The 17,333-nt window shown below is 35.1% G+C and overlaps 1 protein-coding gene across 1 annotated transcript in view; it reads right to left on the bottom strand.

Moving 5' to 3' along the window:
* LOC115628464 (protein turtle) overlaps window positions 1-16,983 on the bottom strand; it is a 31,132-nt gene extending 14,149 nt beyond the window's left edge. The window contains 6 exon segments of the mRNA XM_030524584.1: window positions 170-411; window positions 1,626-1,908; window positions 7,579-7,700; window positions 9,318-9,728; window positions 14,816-14,986; window positions 16,969-16,983. Of these exon segments, the coding sequence (XP_030380444.1) occupies window positions 170-411; window positions 1,626-1,908; window positions 7,579-7,700; window positions 9,318-9,672 (1,002 nt within the window). The 5' untranslated portion in view covers window positions 9,673-9,728; window positions 14,816-14,986; window positions 16,969-16,983.
* Window positions 16,984-17,333: the final 350 nt, after the last annotated feature.

Below are 17,333 nucleotides of genomic sequence, written 5' to 3'. Positions count from 1 at the left end.
TAACTTTGTAATACATTTCATATTGAATTAAAAAAAAAAATCAATTTAAAAATCATGTTTTAACTGCTGTATATTTTAGTTGAGAATTTTTGACATTGTAATTTCGAACATTGTTAACTATTTGATTTTGTATCGAAACTAACTAATTTATTTGTATTTATATTTTTACCATGATTACAGCGCCGCCCGCAATTATAACACGGGCCGTATGAGAGACTTGTCCCTCACCATTGCGTGCAATGCAAGTGTATTCTCCAATATCCTCATGACGTATGGTAGAGATCCGTAGCTCGGTGCCATCATTGAAGATGCCTACAGTAGGAGAGGGATCAACCGGATTCGCATCCTTATACCAAAGAATTTCTGGCGTTGGCGTGCCGTCAGCTTGACAGTTTAAAATAATTGAGTCACCTATAAAAGCAGAGAAAAATATAATAATAATATTAATTAGAAATTTAATCACAGTAAGTGATGTGAGATTGACATGTGTTTTATGTGATCCCAAAATAAATTTCTTTTGCTCAAAAAACATCTCACGGAATTGTAAGCCAAATTATAAAGCCAGTAAAATGTTGTGGTTCGCTTTATCAATGTTGCAGTTCGGATGCTGTGATTGTTGTTGCGCCTTTTTTGCCTTTCTCTTTGTTTGTGCATTACTTTGTACATCGTGGCCACGCAAGTTTTGTGGTTGCTTTTCGCTATCACTTGTGGTAGAGCTTTTGTTTATTGTGTGTATTGATGGCAGTTAAATACACCCTCCTATCGGAATTAGATTATTTAAATCATAATTGTTGTCCCTTCTCGTGCTGTATTTATCACTTGTTCGTAAACTTCCCCTGCCACCCGCTGATATCTTATTTATTTACACCATATTACTTGCATCATAGAAGCCTTTTATCTATTGTTGTCGGTAATTTTATATTGCCAGCCATTCCTTGGACTTTTGTATCGGGTCGAATCTTTATACTTCTTCGGTACAACATGACTTTGAGCATTGCTTGCTCGAACTTTAATTAGCCCACTGCAACTGCCCCTGTTTTCGCAAAGGATTTATTGGCCATTATATAATTCAATTAAATAATAGAATTGTGGAATAAGTATGCATTTTATTATTTCCCTTCTCAATAACTGCAATTCCATTAGCGTCCCATCATCTTCCTCACTGAGCACTGGGCCCAGTTTAACAATTTCGTCAACTCCAAACGAAAATCGTATTTTTCCCCTTCTTTTTTCTTAAAGGCGAAAATCCTATCAATGATTCGAAAACCAAGTATGCATTTTTTTTTTGTATTCTTTTATTAATTTGAAGACAATGGGTTGAAAATTTACGATTTTTCAGAACAACCTTAATAACCTTATAACCTGTTTTCCCCCTTTGGCGTTCGAATTTTCCAAAACCGCTTTTTAGTGCCCTACACGTACACTATGATAGGATACTAGTAATAGGATAGTTGAGCACAAATTTCAGCTTCCTAGATCTCACCGTTTGGGCTGTGCATTGATCAGCAATCAGTCAGTCAGCAAGGCTATACTGTTTTATTTGAATTCTTATATTTATTTATTTATTTTTTCAGCGCAAATACTACTTATGAGTATATATTTACAATTTTTTTTAAAATACTCACCTAAATTAACATATATTATATCCTCTGGCGTTACACTAAAACGTGGCGGCGCATGTACATCTAAGTGGAACCACGTACCGTTCTTATGTTGTTTGGGATCGCGGTTGAGAAATACTACTTTGCATTCATACCAACCCTGATCCGACTCCCTGATGTTAGTCAAGTTAAGTGACGCGGAACCAAATGGTGAGTCCTGTGATACCCGTGATACACGCCCTTTATAGCCCTCCTCGATGTGCTCTGGATAGCTTTCATACCAGATGTATATTGGTAGATCAGAGCCCTTTTTATTTAACCATAAGATAAAAAGTCCAGAATAGATTAATCAGAAACGAAATCAGATATTGGATGATGTACATATTTGCAGTATACTTAATTTGCGATGTGCCATGACATATGCATTTGTTTAAGGATACTTTTTTATTTACATATATACTAATGTGTGAGGAAATAAAATAGGACAACCTACTTCAAATAAGTTTAAATTAGAACATTTTAAAATGTCGAAATGGCATCGATTCAGCAAAGCAAAATCAAAATGTAAACCATAACCACACCCACTCCCTCATTTTTCTAATATGTTCAATAATGGTTGGAAAAAATTCAAAATAATAAATATGATAGCCCTAATTGCATTTTATTAAAGAGGAGTTTGAATTTAACTCGATACTGTATACTTGATCACTACTGCACATGCAATAATTTCAATTGTTCACATATGTATGTATATACATTTATACATATGTGTACATATAGTATTAATTAAATCATTAGGTTCTTTCAATAGCAAAAGAAATTAGTTATTTTTACTTTTCAAAATATATATATTTAAGCGGGATACAACAGTTTTAGTTCTTATCTTGATGCCTTCCACATCATCTTTGTCGTTATTATCATCAGAAAATGGAGTATCATCGACAATTTCTGTTCTTTTTTGCCACCCACTCTGCTAATTTATAAAAGTAAATGCATGCAATTAAATGAAATTCTTTTTAAATACAACAAAATGTCGGCTTTACAGAGTAGGCAAAGGAATGTAAATTAGATTAATATTCTCATTACGGCGTTATTCGAAACATCAAAAAAATAATAATAATAATTGTTTTTTAATATATGTATGTAGACATGCATTTATTTAACTAAGTAAGTAATGATATATGTAGTCTACACAAAACTATTTCAGTTGCTTTGATTAATTCAGAAAGAACATATTACCTTAATTTATAAAAGGCAAATTAAACAGCAAAATGAAAAACGCCTTTTATTATTTTGAATACCTTTGCAAAGCATTTTTACACGTACATATATTTCATACTCGTTTTAGGTAAGTGATAAGCCCCCAAAGTATATTCATTTTTGATCAGCATGACGAGATGAGTCTATATAACCGTTTCGGTTTATCCGTCTGATTGGAGACATGAGAGCTAGAAACTAGAGATATTCGGCCCGCAACGACACGGCCACGAAATTAACTTTTGGAAACACGCACGCATTTGTCCAGAAGTGGAAAAAACTCGTATACTTTTTTCAAAAGCCGTCAGGGATATTGACTATATGTCTTTTTCCTTAGCAATTCCAAATTTTTTTTGTCTTTTTTCCAGTACTTTAACCCACGAATTCCTGCATCAGCAGCACTACATAATATATAGTTAAATATTTCAAAATCTATTCTTGACCTGGCAAAAAAATTGTTTTGAATTATTAGCGTCCAAAAATTAAGAAAAGTCGTGTTGACTATTTATACTCTGTACATGAAATGTACAAGAGTATATTAGGTTTGCGGGAGCTGAAAAATGTAACAGGCAGAAGGAGGCATGGCAGACCCCACAAAGTATATATGTTATTGATCAGCGTGACAAGACGAGTCGATCTAGCCCTGTCTGTCTGTCTGTCCGTCTGTCCGTCCGTATGAACACCTGGATCTCAGAGACTATAAGAGATAGAGACACCAAATTTTCCACAAAGATGCGTTATGTGTGTATTCTATACGAGTTTGTTTTATTTTTTTGATTTTCCCCCCCACTTCCCCCCAATGGGGGTTTTCCCGATTTTCCATTCGTATAATCACCTATATCTCGGAGACTATAAGACCTAGGCACACCAAATTTTAGTCCAAGATGCCTTGTGTGAATACGCAGAAAATGTATATTTTGGAATTTCCCTCCCTTCCCCCTCTCCCCCGCAAATGCGATTTTCTCTAACTACCGTAATTCTTGGAATTTCGAACTAAAATTTTGCAAATACCCCCAGTTAGTTATTATGTGTCCGCATGCCAAGTTTCACTATTATAGACCGATTTACCAAGAAGTTATAGCCATAAATATATTTGCTGCTGCAGCGCTGCTCAAGCGCTGCCCGCGGCTGTTGTTGATGTTGCTGTTTGGTTGACTGCGAAAATGCTTACACAGACACGAATTGATGCGCATAGGCATACATACACTCACACAGACGCAATTGCTATGTAAATGTTCAATTATACACCCTTTACGTGAGTTCGAATACCGAGAGAGGTAAAATCGATCACATTTTTTTTTTTTATTTTCTTATTTTTTTTATTTTTTATAATTATTGTAAACATATGTACAGAGTATTTCAAAGTCGGGACACCCGACTTTAGCTTTTTTACTTGTTTATTTTAATGTTCTTGATCTTTGAAAGTTGAGCCTCCACGACTTAAGGAATCTACTCCTATTATCATTGTTCAATTAAGGGCTCAATTTGCTCATTGTTATACTCCTGTCCACGAGCTGCTTCAAGTTGCGACCAAATTTTGAAGTGAGGTGATCCGTGCTGCGAACCGGAGGGCGACTAAGCATTAGCCGCAATACTATATGTACTTAAGTGTAATGAAGATTTTCGTATGCATTTTGCAGAGAAATGCTACTACGCATTATAGCGATAAGATTGGACAAAAAATAAATGGCTTTACAATACTGTACTAATTGATTACAAACATATTGTAAACCGTAAAAAGTAAGTAGTTTTAAGGAGGTAAGGAATGTAGCTCCATTGCATATTCGGCAGTTTACAAATTAAACAAGTAAAAAAGCTAAAGTCGGGTGTCCCGACTTTGAAATACTCTGTACATATGTTTACAATAATTATAGAAAATAAAAAAATTAAGAAAATAAAAAAAAAATTTGATCGATTTTACCTCTCTCGGTATTCGAACTCACGTAAAGGGTGTATAATTGCACATTTACATAGCAATTGCGTCTGTGTGAGTGTATGTATGCCTATGCGCATCTATTCGTGTCTGTGTAAGCATTTTCGCAGTCAACCAAACAGCAACATCAACAACAGCCGCGGGCAGCGCTTGAGCAGCGCTGCAGCAGCGCTGCATCAGCAAATATATTTATGGCTATAACTTCTTGTTAAATCGGTCTATCATAATGAAATTTGGCATACGGACACATAATAACCAACTGGGGGTATTTCCAAAATTTTAGTTCGAAATTCCAAGAATTACGGGAGTTACGATTTGCGGGGTAGAGGGGGGAGGGAGGGGAATTCCAAAATATACATTTTCTGCGTATTCACATAAGGCATCTGTTCCTAGGTCTTATAGTCTCCGAGATATAGGCGATTATACGAATGGAAAATCGGGAAAACCCCCATAGGGGGGAAGTGGGGGGGAAAATCAAAAAAATAAAACAAACTCGTATAGAATACACACATAACGCATCTTTGTGCAAAATTTGGTGTCTCTATCTCTTATAGTCTCTGAGATCCAGGTGTTCATACGGACGGACAGACGGACAGACAGACAGACAGGGCTAGATCGACTCGTCTCGTCATGCTGATCAAGAATATATATACTTTGTGGGGTCTGCCACGCCTCCTTCTGCCTGTTACATTTTTCAGCTCCCGCAAACCTAATATACTCTTGTACATTTCATGTACAGAGTATAAAAATGTAAGCAGAAGTGTACACATCAAAAACGCACACACACTCACAGAATACACTCACACAACCAAATCAATGTGCATATATGTATCTATGTATTCATATCACACATATACTTGTACATACTATATGTACAAGTAGTATGTACATGGTCTTCCCGAATCGGATCGAAGCAGCTCACGAGCAGGAGCACAAAAATTGGCATATTGCGAACCCTGGTATTTAAAAGGAACAAAATAATGGTATCCTCTAAAAAGAAACATGCAAATTATTGTTTGTTTGTGGTAAAAAATTTTTTGTGCAAAATGTGTAAAATGTACAATTGAATCATCTGTATGTGTTTAGGGTCCTTAAATAGATATAATTCGGATTTCACTATAATGAACTTGCAGGGTGCTTCTCATAAATGTTCGTATGTACGAGTATGCATATCTATTTTGAAATTTGTGATTTAGTTCTAAAAATATTAAGAAATAATTTGTTTGTGCATTTTTCTTCTCTTTCGCTCTCTTCGATTTTATTTCAAGCTTGTTAAATATATATAAATTGCAGTTATACATGTACTGTTTGTTAGAAAACATACTATTTCTTCTTTAAGCACCTATATGGAAACACGATTAGCTCCATTACCTTTGACTACATTTTTATAGTAAATCTATCTATATAAAAATGGACAGTAATGAAAAACGAGCGTTTAAATCGCATGAGCCTGATTCTTGTACCCTATACCCATCCTCACTCCTTCTTCAACTAAAATAATGCTTATTGCATAAATCTATCATATGCCAGCTACATATGTATTTTTGCTACCTGCGTCGATATAAATGAGACTTCGAAATGTAGAACAACAATATATTAAACTTAAAAACACACAATTTTGTTGCTATAATGTAATACTTAGAACTGTCGAATGCTAGAGTCGCGTGCACCACACTTTTTTAAACCCTTTTCCCGCCTCAGAAAAACTGTTTCATATTTTTCATATTTTAATTCACTACGAGACATATTCCATTTGTCTGGATTACGCTTGGATTTCGGAAACAGCTGAACCCACATTGACGAAATTGGTTGAGTAGAATCGGCTTTTAGTCTCAAGCTTACATTATTTTCTATTAATCCTTTCCCAACTACATATTTCGAGAGCACAATCCCAAAGAAAACAAACTAATTTGGCAAACTAATTCATTAAACAACAAATATAGTCTATGCATTTTTTTTCGTTCAGTGCTAGGTTGACTCTAACATCCGCTGTTATTTCTATTAAGTTGATTTAAGACTAAGATTATCAAGCTGCGAGTCGAAAATCAGCCTAAAATCTGGGATTGAAGGTGGATATTAGCCTCTCACTATTGTAATTAACAACGATTCATTGTTCATGACTACACGAATGTATAAATAAATTCATCATGCAATTTTGAGCAAATGTGAGCAATTATCAATCCTGCGTGTTACATTGAAATGGGAAAATTTGAACTATATTTGAACCTGAACGAATAATCTTTGATATTGTTTTTTTACATAATGCTTTAATCGACAAAGCGTTCCTTCAATCGGCGATATTATTATTTTTGCCAAAATTTTATAGTTGCTGTATGAAATGGATACTGTAAAATTATGCAACCTATTTGCAAGGGTATATAATATTCGGCACGCCGAAGCTCAATTGTTTTGAATAATGTACTTATTTATGAAGGGAACATTATTATATCAAAACAAACATTAATTGTAATGGCACATTTCTAAATATGGTTATAACGCATACTAGAATGATACCATAATTGCATCTGGCATTTTGCTACCAAAATAACATTAATAACTGAATTTTGATTAGGGCATACATAAGCACGATTTTTAAAAAGATTTATAAATAAAAGAGCTTATTTAATTGTGAATATTTTGTTCATACATAAATGTACATTCTTTTTATGTGTCACTTCTGTTGCTTTATTTTGACATTAACTGTTTCTTACTTTCTTGCTTTCTCGCGTATTTAACAACAATATAAAAAGAGAGTTTAGAGAAGAAATAACAATTGTGATGTCGTACCGTTTCGCTCACCTTCTTGTCCCACTGGAGGACATATGGCACTGGATGATCATTGGGAAACTCGACGTGACAATTGAAGATAACGCCTTCACCCAATATAGCGGTGATATGCACAGCATCCTCTGCAAAAGAAATAAACAGAAAAATATAATACTATAAATGTACAACAATCTATCACTTCACTTCACCAACAAAATGAGCAGGACTTTTTGACAAAGGAGCGGGCAAAGATGTTTTCCTTTTCTATCTTGAATGTATACCCTTTACTAGCATATACATCTGATATAAAAAAATTTAATCAATTAATTTAATTAAATATAAAATATTCGACACATGCATACAAACATAAGTGTTTATGCCTATATGTGTTTGTGTAGTTGTACAAATGTATGTGTGCATTACAAGCAGCAACAACAACAGCTGCGGCAGAGCTTCTGCAGAGAATATATGTATGTATGGCTATAACTTTCTTCATAATTGATCATGATGAAACTTGACATACGGACTCATAATCACTAACGGGATGTAGTTACCAAATTTGAGTTCGAAATTCCAAGAGTTACGGCAGTTATGGAAAATGCGCAAATTGCGGGGGAGTTGGGGGTGCATCTCGGTCTTAGACGAATCTGAATACCAAGTTTGGTTGTTCTAGCTCTTATACTTTCTGAGATCCTTGCGTTCATACAGACAGACGGCTGGACGAACAGTCGGACATGGCTATATCGACATAGCCTTTCACCCTTTGGGTACAGGCTATACAATTTAATTAAATTAAATATATTTAATACATACATAGTAGACATGTTTATGTACAGTTTCAACAGCATACATTTACATCATCGTGACTATGTGTATTTATATGCATGTATGTATGCAGTACACAATTATGTCAAAGCAGCAACAACAGCTGACGGCATAATTAACATATCTTAATGAAACGGACTCATAATCACTAACTGGAGGTATTTCCAAAATCTGAGTACAAAATTCCAAAAATTACAGGAGCTATGGAAAAAACACTAACTGCAGGAGAGTGGGGGTATATCACAAAAAAATACAAGCTCATCCTTTCTTGGATTTTGAAGAATCTGGATACCAAGTTTGGTTATTCCTGCTCTTGTACTTGCTGAGATCCTTGCATTATACAGACGGACATGGCTAGATCGACTCGACTTGTCATCCTGATCAATAATATGTGTACTTTGTGGGGTCTTCCATGCCTCCTTCCGCCTGCTACATGCATTCGCACAAAACTAACATAGCCTTTTACCCTTTGGGTACAGGCTATAAAAAGGGCCTAGAGTCAAGAGCCGTAGAAACATAGAAACAAGAACGGAAGTCGAGGATTCGGGAAATGCGCGAAAGGACATCCACATCTGATCCATGAAACACCAACATTGGCAATGGACATCCTTTGTACAGCCGACGAAAGGTAGACGACGGTGGGTACTCAATCTAGGACGTAATCGAAGCCATAAAAATTTAATAAATTAATTTAATTTTTTTTAAATAATTTAATTTTTTTAATATTTTTTTAAAATTTTCTTTTTTGTGGAGAGTACAGGCTATTTTACTGTCGGGCTTGCTCGACTGTAGCGTTCTATCTTGTTTATTCATTTGGTCGTAGTAAACGCAATTAAATTTTTTGCAATTCTGCATTATAAGATCCAGGTCTGAGTTTTATAAGAATAATTGAACTAAAATGCCCAACAGAAATTATGTTTTAATTTATTAGTTACCTGGAATGTTATGCGCTTCCGCATTTTTAATCAAAACTGCAATTAGCCATATGAACAAAAATTTGAGCACCAGGATGAATCTGTAGCTGGCGTTATAGATAGCCTTGCTTATCCCAGAAGGTGCATTCAATTGGACGACCTTATTTCTTCTTCTTGTAGTTTTAAATGTGAAGGCCGCCGTTTTTGTAGGAGCCGTTGTCAAATTATTGACTTGAATCGTGGTTATTCTTGCTGTTGCAGTACTTCTCGCGATTTGTTCCTGTCGTTGCTGCTTTTGGTTTGTGGCGTACGACGAATGCGACCGGCTTAATGCCTGACACCATTGAAAAGACCCAGGGTCTGCGCACACGCCCATGCCTGTGGTCCCATAGTCAATTCCGCTTAACGTATCTTTTTTACTTTCTGCATCATCTGTTAATATAGATATCGAAATGTTCCAATTAGCAATAGCACATATTAAGTTACAAAGCAATTGGTTAACAAATTTTGGAAGGGGAAAAATGTACCCAAAAGAAAATAGGTGGAAAAACTAAAGTCGGGTGCCCCGACTTTATGTGTACAATATTTATAGAATGTATTTTTTCACCTCCCGCAAACCTAATATACTCTTGTACATTTCATTTGTACAAATCATGTGTGGTTAAGTTGGTATATTCTCCTAGGTCCGAGAAAGGACGAGTTTATTTTATTTTTTTGAATTTTCCCCCCTTCCCCCGCTACAGAATTTTGACGGAAGTTTGTCTGGGTACAAGGTATTTCACTATCGGGCTTGCTCGACTGTAGCGTTCTCTCTTGTTATACCCTGTACCCAAAGGGTACAAGTGTATGCTAGTTTTGTGCGAGTGTACATGGAACACACAGGAGGAGGCGTGGCACACCCCACAAAGTATATATATTCTTTATCAGCATGACAAGCCGAGTCCATATAGCCATGTCCGTCTGTCTGTCTGTATGAACGCAAAGATCTCAGAAAGTATAAGAGCTAGAATAACCAAACTTGGTATCCAGATTCTCTTGAGCCCGAGAAAGGACGGGTTTGCTCATTTCTTCCGATCCACCCCCCCCCCCCATTCCCCCCCTATTCGGGATTTTCTATAACTCCCGTAATTCTTGGAATTTTGAACTAAAATTTGGTAGTCACATCCAGTTAGTGATTATATATTCGTGTACCATTTTCATTATGATAGGTTGATTTGAAAGAAAGTTATAGCCATATAACCAGGCCCAAGCTGTGTCCGTAGCTATATTTGTTGCTGCTTTGATATAATTGTGTAATGCACACATACATATGTACAAGTACACAAACAACCATAGACACGATTTTTATGTAAATGTATGTATGGAATATTTACTATTTAATTTAATTAATTAATTAAATTTTTTTAATAAACTTTTTTTTGTGGGGTGGTACAGGCAATTTTAGAGTTTAGCTTGCTCGACTTTAGCATTCCTTTCTTGTTTAAAATTAACTCATTGTTGTTTTTCCTTTTTGGTGGGAGGTACAGAGTATTTAAGAGTTGAGCTTGCTCGACTTTAGCATTCCTTTCTTGTTTTACTTTTATTAAGAGTTGAGCTTGCTCGACTTTAGCATTCCTTTCTTGTTTTACATTTATTTCACCAGCATAAGCCGCAATATAAAGTAAATAAACAAAATGCCATGCAATGAAATTATTTACAATCTTACGTGACACACTTTTAAAAATAAAAACTATTTGTTAGCTTACTGATATTACAATTAATAAACATTATCAAACTTTGTTTAATTTCACGCACTTGCGATCAACAGCGTGACGTTACATTAGAAGACGGGTAAAAGCAAATCAAAAATTTGAGGTTTGCTCTTCTACATTTATTTGAAGGTTTGTTGTTGTTGTAGCAAGCATTTTGCAATAAGAGCGTAGTTGCACAATAACTGTTAGAATCGTAAGTGGTAAAGATAAAATGCTTTTAAAATATTCAAAACTGACAGAAATCTTAATATAACAAGTAAAGAACAACTTTTAATTAACTTTTAATTTTTCGGTATTGGTAGACTTTTCTGTGGAAATGCTCATATACCCTTTTTACCCTACGGGTACAGGGTATTATAAATAAGATAACTTCGTTAAAACCCCTTCTCTCCGTAACTAAATGTTCAAAGATGTATACAATATACACACGCAGCTCCCGTTGGGCAGCCAATATGGGAGAAATGAAAATTCTATATTCTATTTGTAACAGGCAGAAGGAATTTCGGAGATATGGAAAATCACTAATTTCGGGAGAGAGGGAGGAAAATTCTGAAATATACATTTTCTGCGTATTCATATAAGGCTACAAACATAGTAAGCGATGAGATGAAGCTGAAGCCGAAGCTGAAGACATATTAAAACATATGAATTCGCTCGAAAGAGTTCATAGTGCTTTATCAATGCGTTGAACCTCTACTAACGAATTTTCAACAAGATTTTATTGATGTCTATACATAGGGCACTCATTTTAATTTGTCATAAAAGGTAATGGTTTCTATTAAATACAAAAGGTTTTAAAACAAACAATATTTTCACAAATTCAAAGAATATAATAAAAATCAAAGAGAGTATAACATACAAAAATATAAATTTAGTGATAGGCAAGTAGCGAAGACCATAGGGAATAAGACATCGATGTTTAAAAAAATTGTGACGAACGAAAATAAATACGGATCAAATTCGTCTTTCAATACCAGTCAAAAATAAAAATTCAGTGATTCAAGTAGTAAAGAACATCGACCATCAGCTTGCTCGCAGCACAAGCAAGGCGTCTTCGGCTTGATGTGATCATACGGACTGACAAGCAGACAGGGCTAGATCGACTCGTCTTGTCATGCTGATCAAGAATATATGTACAAGGTGCATTCCAAAGTAAACAGGACTTTTTGAATCTAGCGCTCCCTGGTGGCGCTATCTATATGTCGACTAGTGCGTTAGAATCTGTTATCTTTATCGATTGTCCTGTGAGAATTTTATGACATTTCATCGATAATTTACTGACGACCAAAAATTGCTCTCATCGATCGACGCTTGTGACCGATTATTTGACCAAAAATCACATTTTAACCATTAACCACTCGCCGTATTTACCTGATATGGTACCTTTTCGGAAAAATGCATTTGCCCATGAAAGGAAAGCGTTATACAGACGTAGAGGCCATCAAAAGGCTTGCACCGGCATACTGGCGGCCATACCGGCCAACGAGCTAAAACACTCGTTCGACATGCTTTTGGATCGTGCAAAAAGCTGTATTAAAGCAGAAGGAGACTATTTTGAATAAAATAAATTGATTTTGCCCAAAAAACCATTTGTTTTGTTTTTTTTTTTTAAAGTCCTGTTTACTTTGGAACACACGTTGTATATACTTTGTGGGGTCTGCCAAACCTCCCTCTGCCTGTTACTTTTTTCACCTCCCGCGAACCTAATATATTCTTGAACATATATATATCTATATATATAAATATATCTATATATATAAATATATCTATATATATAAATATATCTATATATATAAATATATCTATATATATAAAACCGTTTGTACTGATACTGACTGATTGGCAATCAACGCACACCCCAAACGGTAATCAGTTGATCAGAAAAAATGAGCAAACTCGTCCTTTCTCGGGCTCAGGAGAATCTGAATACCAAGCTTGGTTATTCTAGCTCTTATACTTTCTGAGATCCTTGCGTTCATAAACACAGACTGACGGACAGACAGTCCGACGGACATGTCTAGATCGATTTCTCTTGTTATGCTGATCAACAATATATATCCTTAATGGGGTCGGAGATGCTTCCTTCTGCATGTTACATACTTTGCACAAACCTTATATACCCTTTTTACCCCTTAACTTTACGTGATCATGCTATGACTGGCCGACAAAAGCTGACACATGCCCATGTCTAGCTTTTATGCAGCTGCTCCAATATTTACGGGTGTTTCACCGTTTTAGTGTTAAACGGTTTCCTCAGCTAAACAGCAGAAACTTGCCATTCACAATATTCTTAAACACATACATATTAGTTTTGAATTACAAAATTAAGTACATACATACATACCTACATACCAATGTACATATGTAAGTAGCTAGATAGCGCCTGAATGAAAGAATTAAATGTACATACATACATATGTATATATCTACACACAAATTATAAACAAGTTTGTATAAAAGATCTACAGTTTTCAAGCCATTTGTTTCATTCATTTCCATTTGGGCTTTGCGTTAAAAAATAGTTTTATAAACAATTTTCGCAATATGAAGTCGACCACACATTCAATATTATGGCGAAATAATTCGTCTTGTATTTGTGGAAGTTTTTTTAATTGATCATATGCATAAAATTTAACAATAATTTGAATTTTTGTTAAATTGTCGAATCACTATTAGCGAAGTTGCAGAGGATGTTAGCAAATCAATCAGCTCTTGCCATGCAATTTTGTCGAATGTTTTAGGCATGAAACGTGTGGCAGCGAAGTTTGTTCCGAAATTGCTCATTTTTGGGCAAAAACAAAACTGAAGAGGCCAATGAAAGGAAAGCGTTTTGCCACAATTGATGAGATAAAGTCAGAATCGAAGAACGAGCGGATGGCCATACCGAAAAGCGCATTTCAGAAGTGCTTCGGTGATTGGAAGAAGTGCTGGCATAAGTGCATTATATCTGAGGTGGATTGAAGGGGACAAAATGGATATTGATGAATAAATAATTTTCCGTAAAATTCAAAATTCGCCTTTTCTTTTGAACAGACCACGTATGTGTGCAGTACAGAATTAAATTAAAGCAGCAACAACAACAACAACAGCTGCGGTCAGAGCTTAGGCATGGCTGTAACATTGTGGAGGGTGTATGAGAAAAAACACACAAACTTGTCCTTCCTTTGACTTAGGGAAATCTGGATACCAAGTTTGGTTATTCTAGCTTTTATACTTTCTGAGATCCTTGCGTTCATAGAGACGGACAGACGTACAGACAGACAGATGGATATGGCTATATCGACCCGTCAACGTGATCAAGAATATATATACTTTGTGGCGTCTGCCAACCCACATTCTGTGTGTTACCCACAAAGTATATACATACATACATTCATATATTCTTGTCTGTCCGTCCGTTTGAACATCTACAACACGTAGGGACACCACATATGCACAACGTACGCATACATACATATGTATGCATAAGGTATCTGTGTGTATATTTGGTGACTGTAACTTTTATAGTCTATTATCTAGGTTTCATAACAGCTTTTCCTGGGCTTGTGAATTTTAAATTGAACTTCGCGCTTATACTGAACTACAAGTCCTTTCTTAGAGTTTTATGGGGTCCACCACCACTTCTTACGTGTGTTTCGGTACAGGGTATAAGAAGTACTTATCAAAGAGTATGCATATACATATGCATACATATGTATGTACATAGTATGTACAAGTATCACATATGTTGTAAGTTGGTATTAAGTAAATATTAAACATTTTACTCACCGGGAATGCGGAAATAGTATTATTGTTTCTTGAATGCGCAATTGTTGCAGATCAATTTTAACTTTTTAACAAAACTGATAAAACGTTCCGTTGATTTATTTTACAGAATAATCATTTAATCAATGTATTTATTTGTCACACGCGTGTACACTGGCCAACATGCCGTTTTGACTGCTCAATGAAGATTTATATACTTTGTCAGTATGAGATACACAAATTAAATAATGTATACACAGTTAATATAGAATGTATTTAAAATTCCTTTACTTTTGTCCTTTTTTTAATTTCCTTGCCAATGCATAATGCGTTTGGTCCGATATTTATGACTACAATATCATACAGATGCCTTAGGAACTGAACTGTTTTTTATTTGTTCAATAGTTGCTTTGCTCATCAAGCTATCCTAACCAATTTTGATCAACAAAATTGATTAGGGGGCTAACATACAAGTTTAGTCACGGCACAAGAATGAATGTATGTAGAATAGTATGTATGTATGTATATAAGACATGTGTTATTACATACATATGTATGCACATGTACACATTTGCAAAACCCAAATTTACTCTTAAAGGGCAAGACATGCCCAATTCCTATACCACAATTTCTTTGTTACTAATAATATATTGTATTCTAATTAGAGTTTGATTAGTTTGTTAGTATCTGTTATTGTGTTGTAAAACCTAAGCTAACAAAAATCGTACGAGAACTTTGTCATATAGTTGCTATGAGTAATGTTTTTGATGTTATTTTAAAAGGCCAAATTATATTTACAAGGGTATATTAGCTTTGACGCCCCAAATTTAAAGTATTTTTTAGGTCACGTAGGTATGTATGTATTATATACACATATGTATGTACATATTTAGGTCTTATTATTAATTTCTCATAAACATTGAACTTAAAATATTTAATATTTGTAATATACGAGTACATCCATATGTATATAAGAATGTAAATATGTATATGTATAACAAAAATTTCAGCTGTGCGTCGCTACCATGACATTGCCATTTTTAAATCATTATTTTAAAAGGAGTTGAAAAGAGCTTGAACGGATGTGTGCAGCGTCCGCAACTGGAAAATGTAATCTGCACAGAGCAGAGCGTGTTTTCCAGTTTCAAAAATGTCTGAATGAGAAGAAAATGCGTAAAATACTGGGTACATTTACAGTATTGCCGATTTTTTATTGTTGTGTACTCTGTAGTTGAAATAACGACATTTTGTCCAACATTTTTTTTTTATTTAGCTTAACTTTTGTATACATGTGCATATATGTACATATGTGTGTACATACACAGACATTATGAAAATGTAGTATAATCGATCAATATACATATATACATACATACATACATATGCAAACTTTTGTATTTTCCCTACTTTGAGTACACATCAGACTAGCTGTCCGTGAAAATTAACTATTTTCCGACGTGGGCCGCAAACAGCTGATGCGTAACTGAGAGAATTGTAACACAACCGCAAGTAACCGCAAAAAATAGAGGGATGTATTTACTTGCGCAATTTGTATTAGTATCCCGCATGGCAACTATGTATGTATGGACATCTGCACTCCCTGCAAGCGACTGAGAGCTCCAAACAATTTTGTATCTCTCTTCGTTATTTGTGATCCTTTGGCAAGTCCATATCGGGAAATTTCCTTACAGCAAATGGTAGTTTTTTTGTTCTGTTATTTTTTTGTGCATGCGTCGGGTGTGGTCCTTTGAACATAAATTTGTGACTATGGTATTTTATTATCGATATTTTAATTCAAATACATACACACATATGTATGTACATAAGTACAATAATATTCCTTTTAACTAATTACATACACACATATACATATGTATGCATTTATGAATATAAATACATACATATGTACATACATGTGTATGCAAGTATATGATTCTAAGTATGTACAAATATATGTACATAATTTTGTCACACATACTCCCACTTTTTGGTGGTACTACTTTAATACGTTGCTCATTGGATGTGGATTCGTCCCGCTTTGTTGGGTTGCTAACAAAAATACCATATTTGTTGTAGGCACTTTTTCACAGCACTTTAAAGTGTTCATATATACACATACATATATGCACTTTTTTCAACAACCACATTGACACGCTTGCATATACATACATACATACATATAAACACAGGCAAACACCAAATACAAAGCTTGACAAACCCTAACGTAGCGTCAAATTTTCCGCGTACACGTACACTGTATCAGCATAACAATTGAGAACTAAATCTGCGTTATGCTTAACGTCAGGAATGCCGCTGACTGGCCCGCGTAGTTTGCAGCCATTGTGGCTGCAACAGCAACCACTACTACCAAAGAGCGACCAACCGACCAAAAGAGAGACTGCGCGCATGACGATAACGTTGCAGCTCTTATACGAGTCAATGTTATGGCTGTTTTAATACACTAGCATGGGTCCACGTCCTAGCATGAAATAACCTGTTCGGTCTAACTATAGATATGTATATGTATGTACGCACAAACAAA

The sequence above is a fragment of the Scaptodrosophila lebanonensis genome, unplaced genomic scaffold (assembly GCF_003285725.1).
Source record: "Scaptodrosophila lebanonensis strain 11010-0011.00,11010-0021.00 unplaced genomic scaffold, SlebRS2 tig00000118-arrow-arrow-pilon, whole genome shotgun sequence".
Lineage (NCBI taxonomy): Eukaryota > Metazoa > Arthropoda > Insecta > Diptera > Drosophilidae > Scaptodrosophila > Scaptodrosophila lebanonensis.
This window is presented reverse-complemented; position numbering and strand designations above follow the sequence as displayed.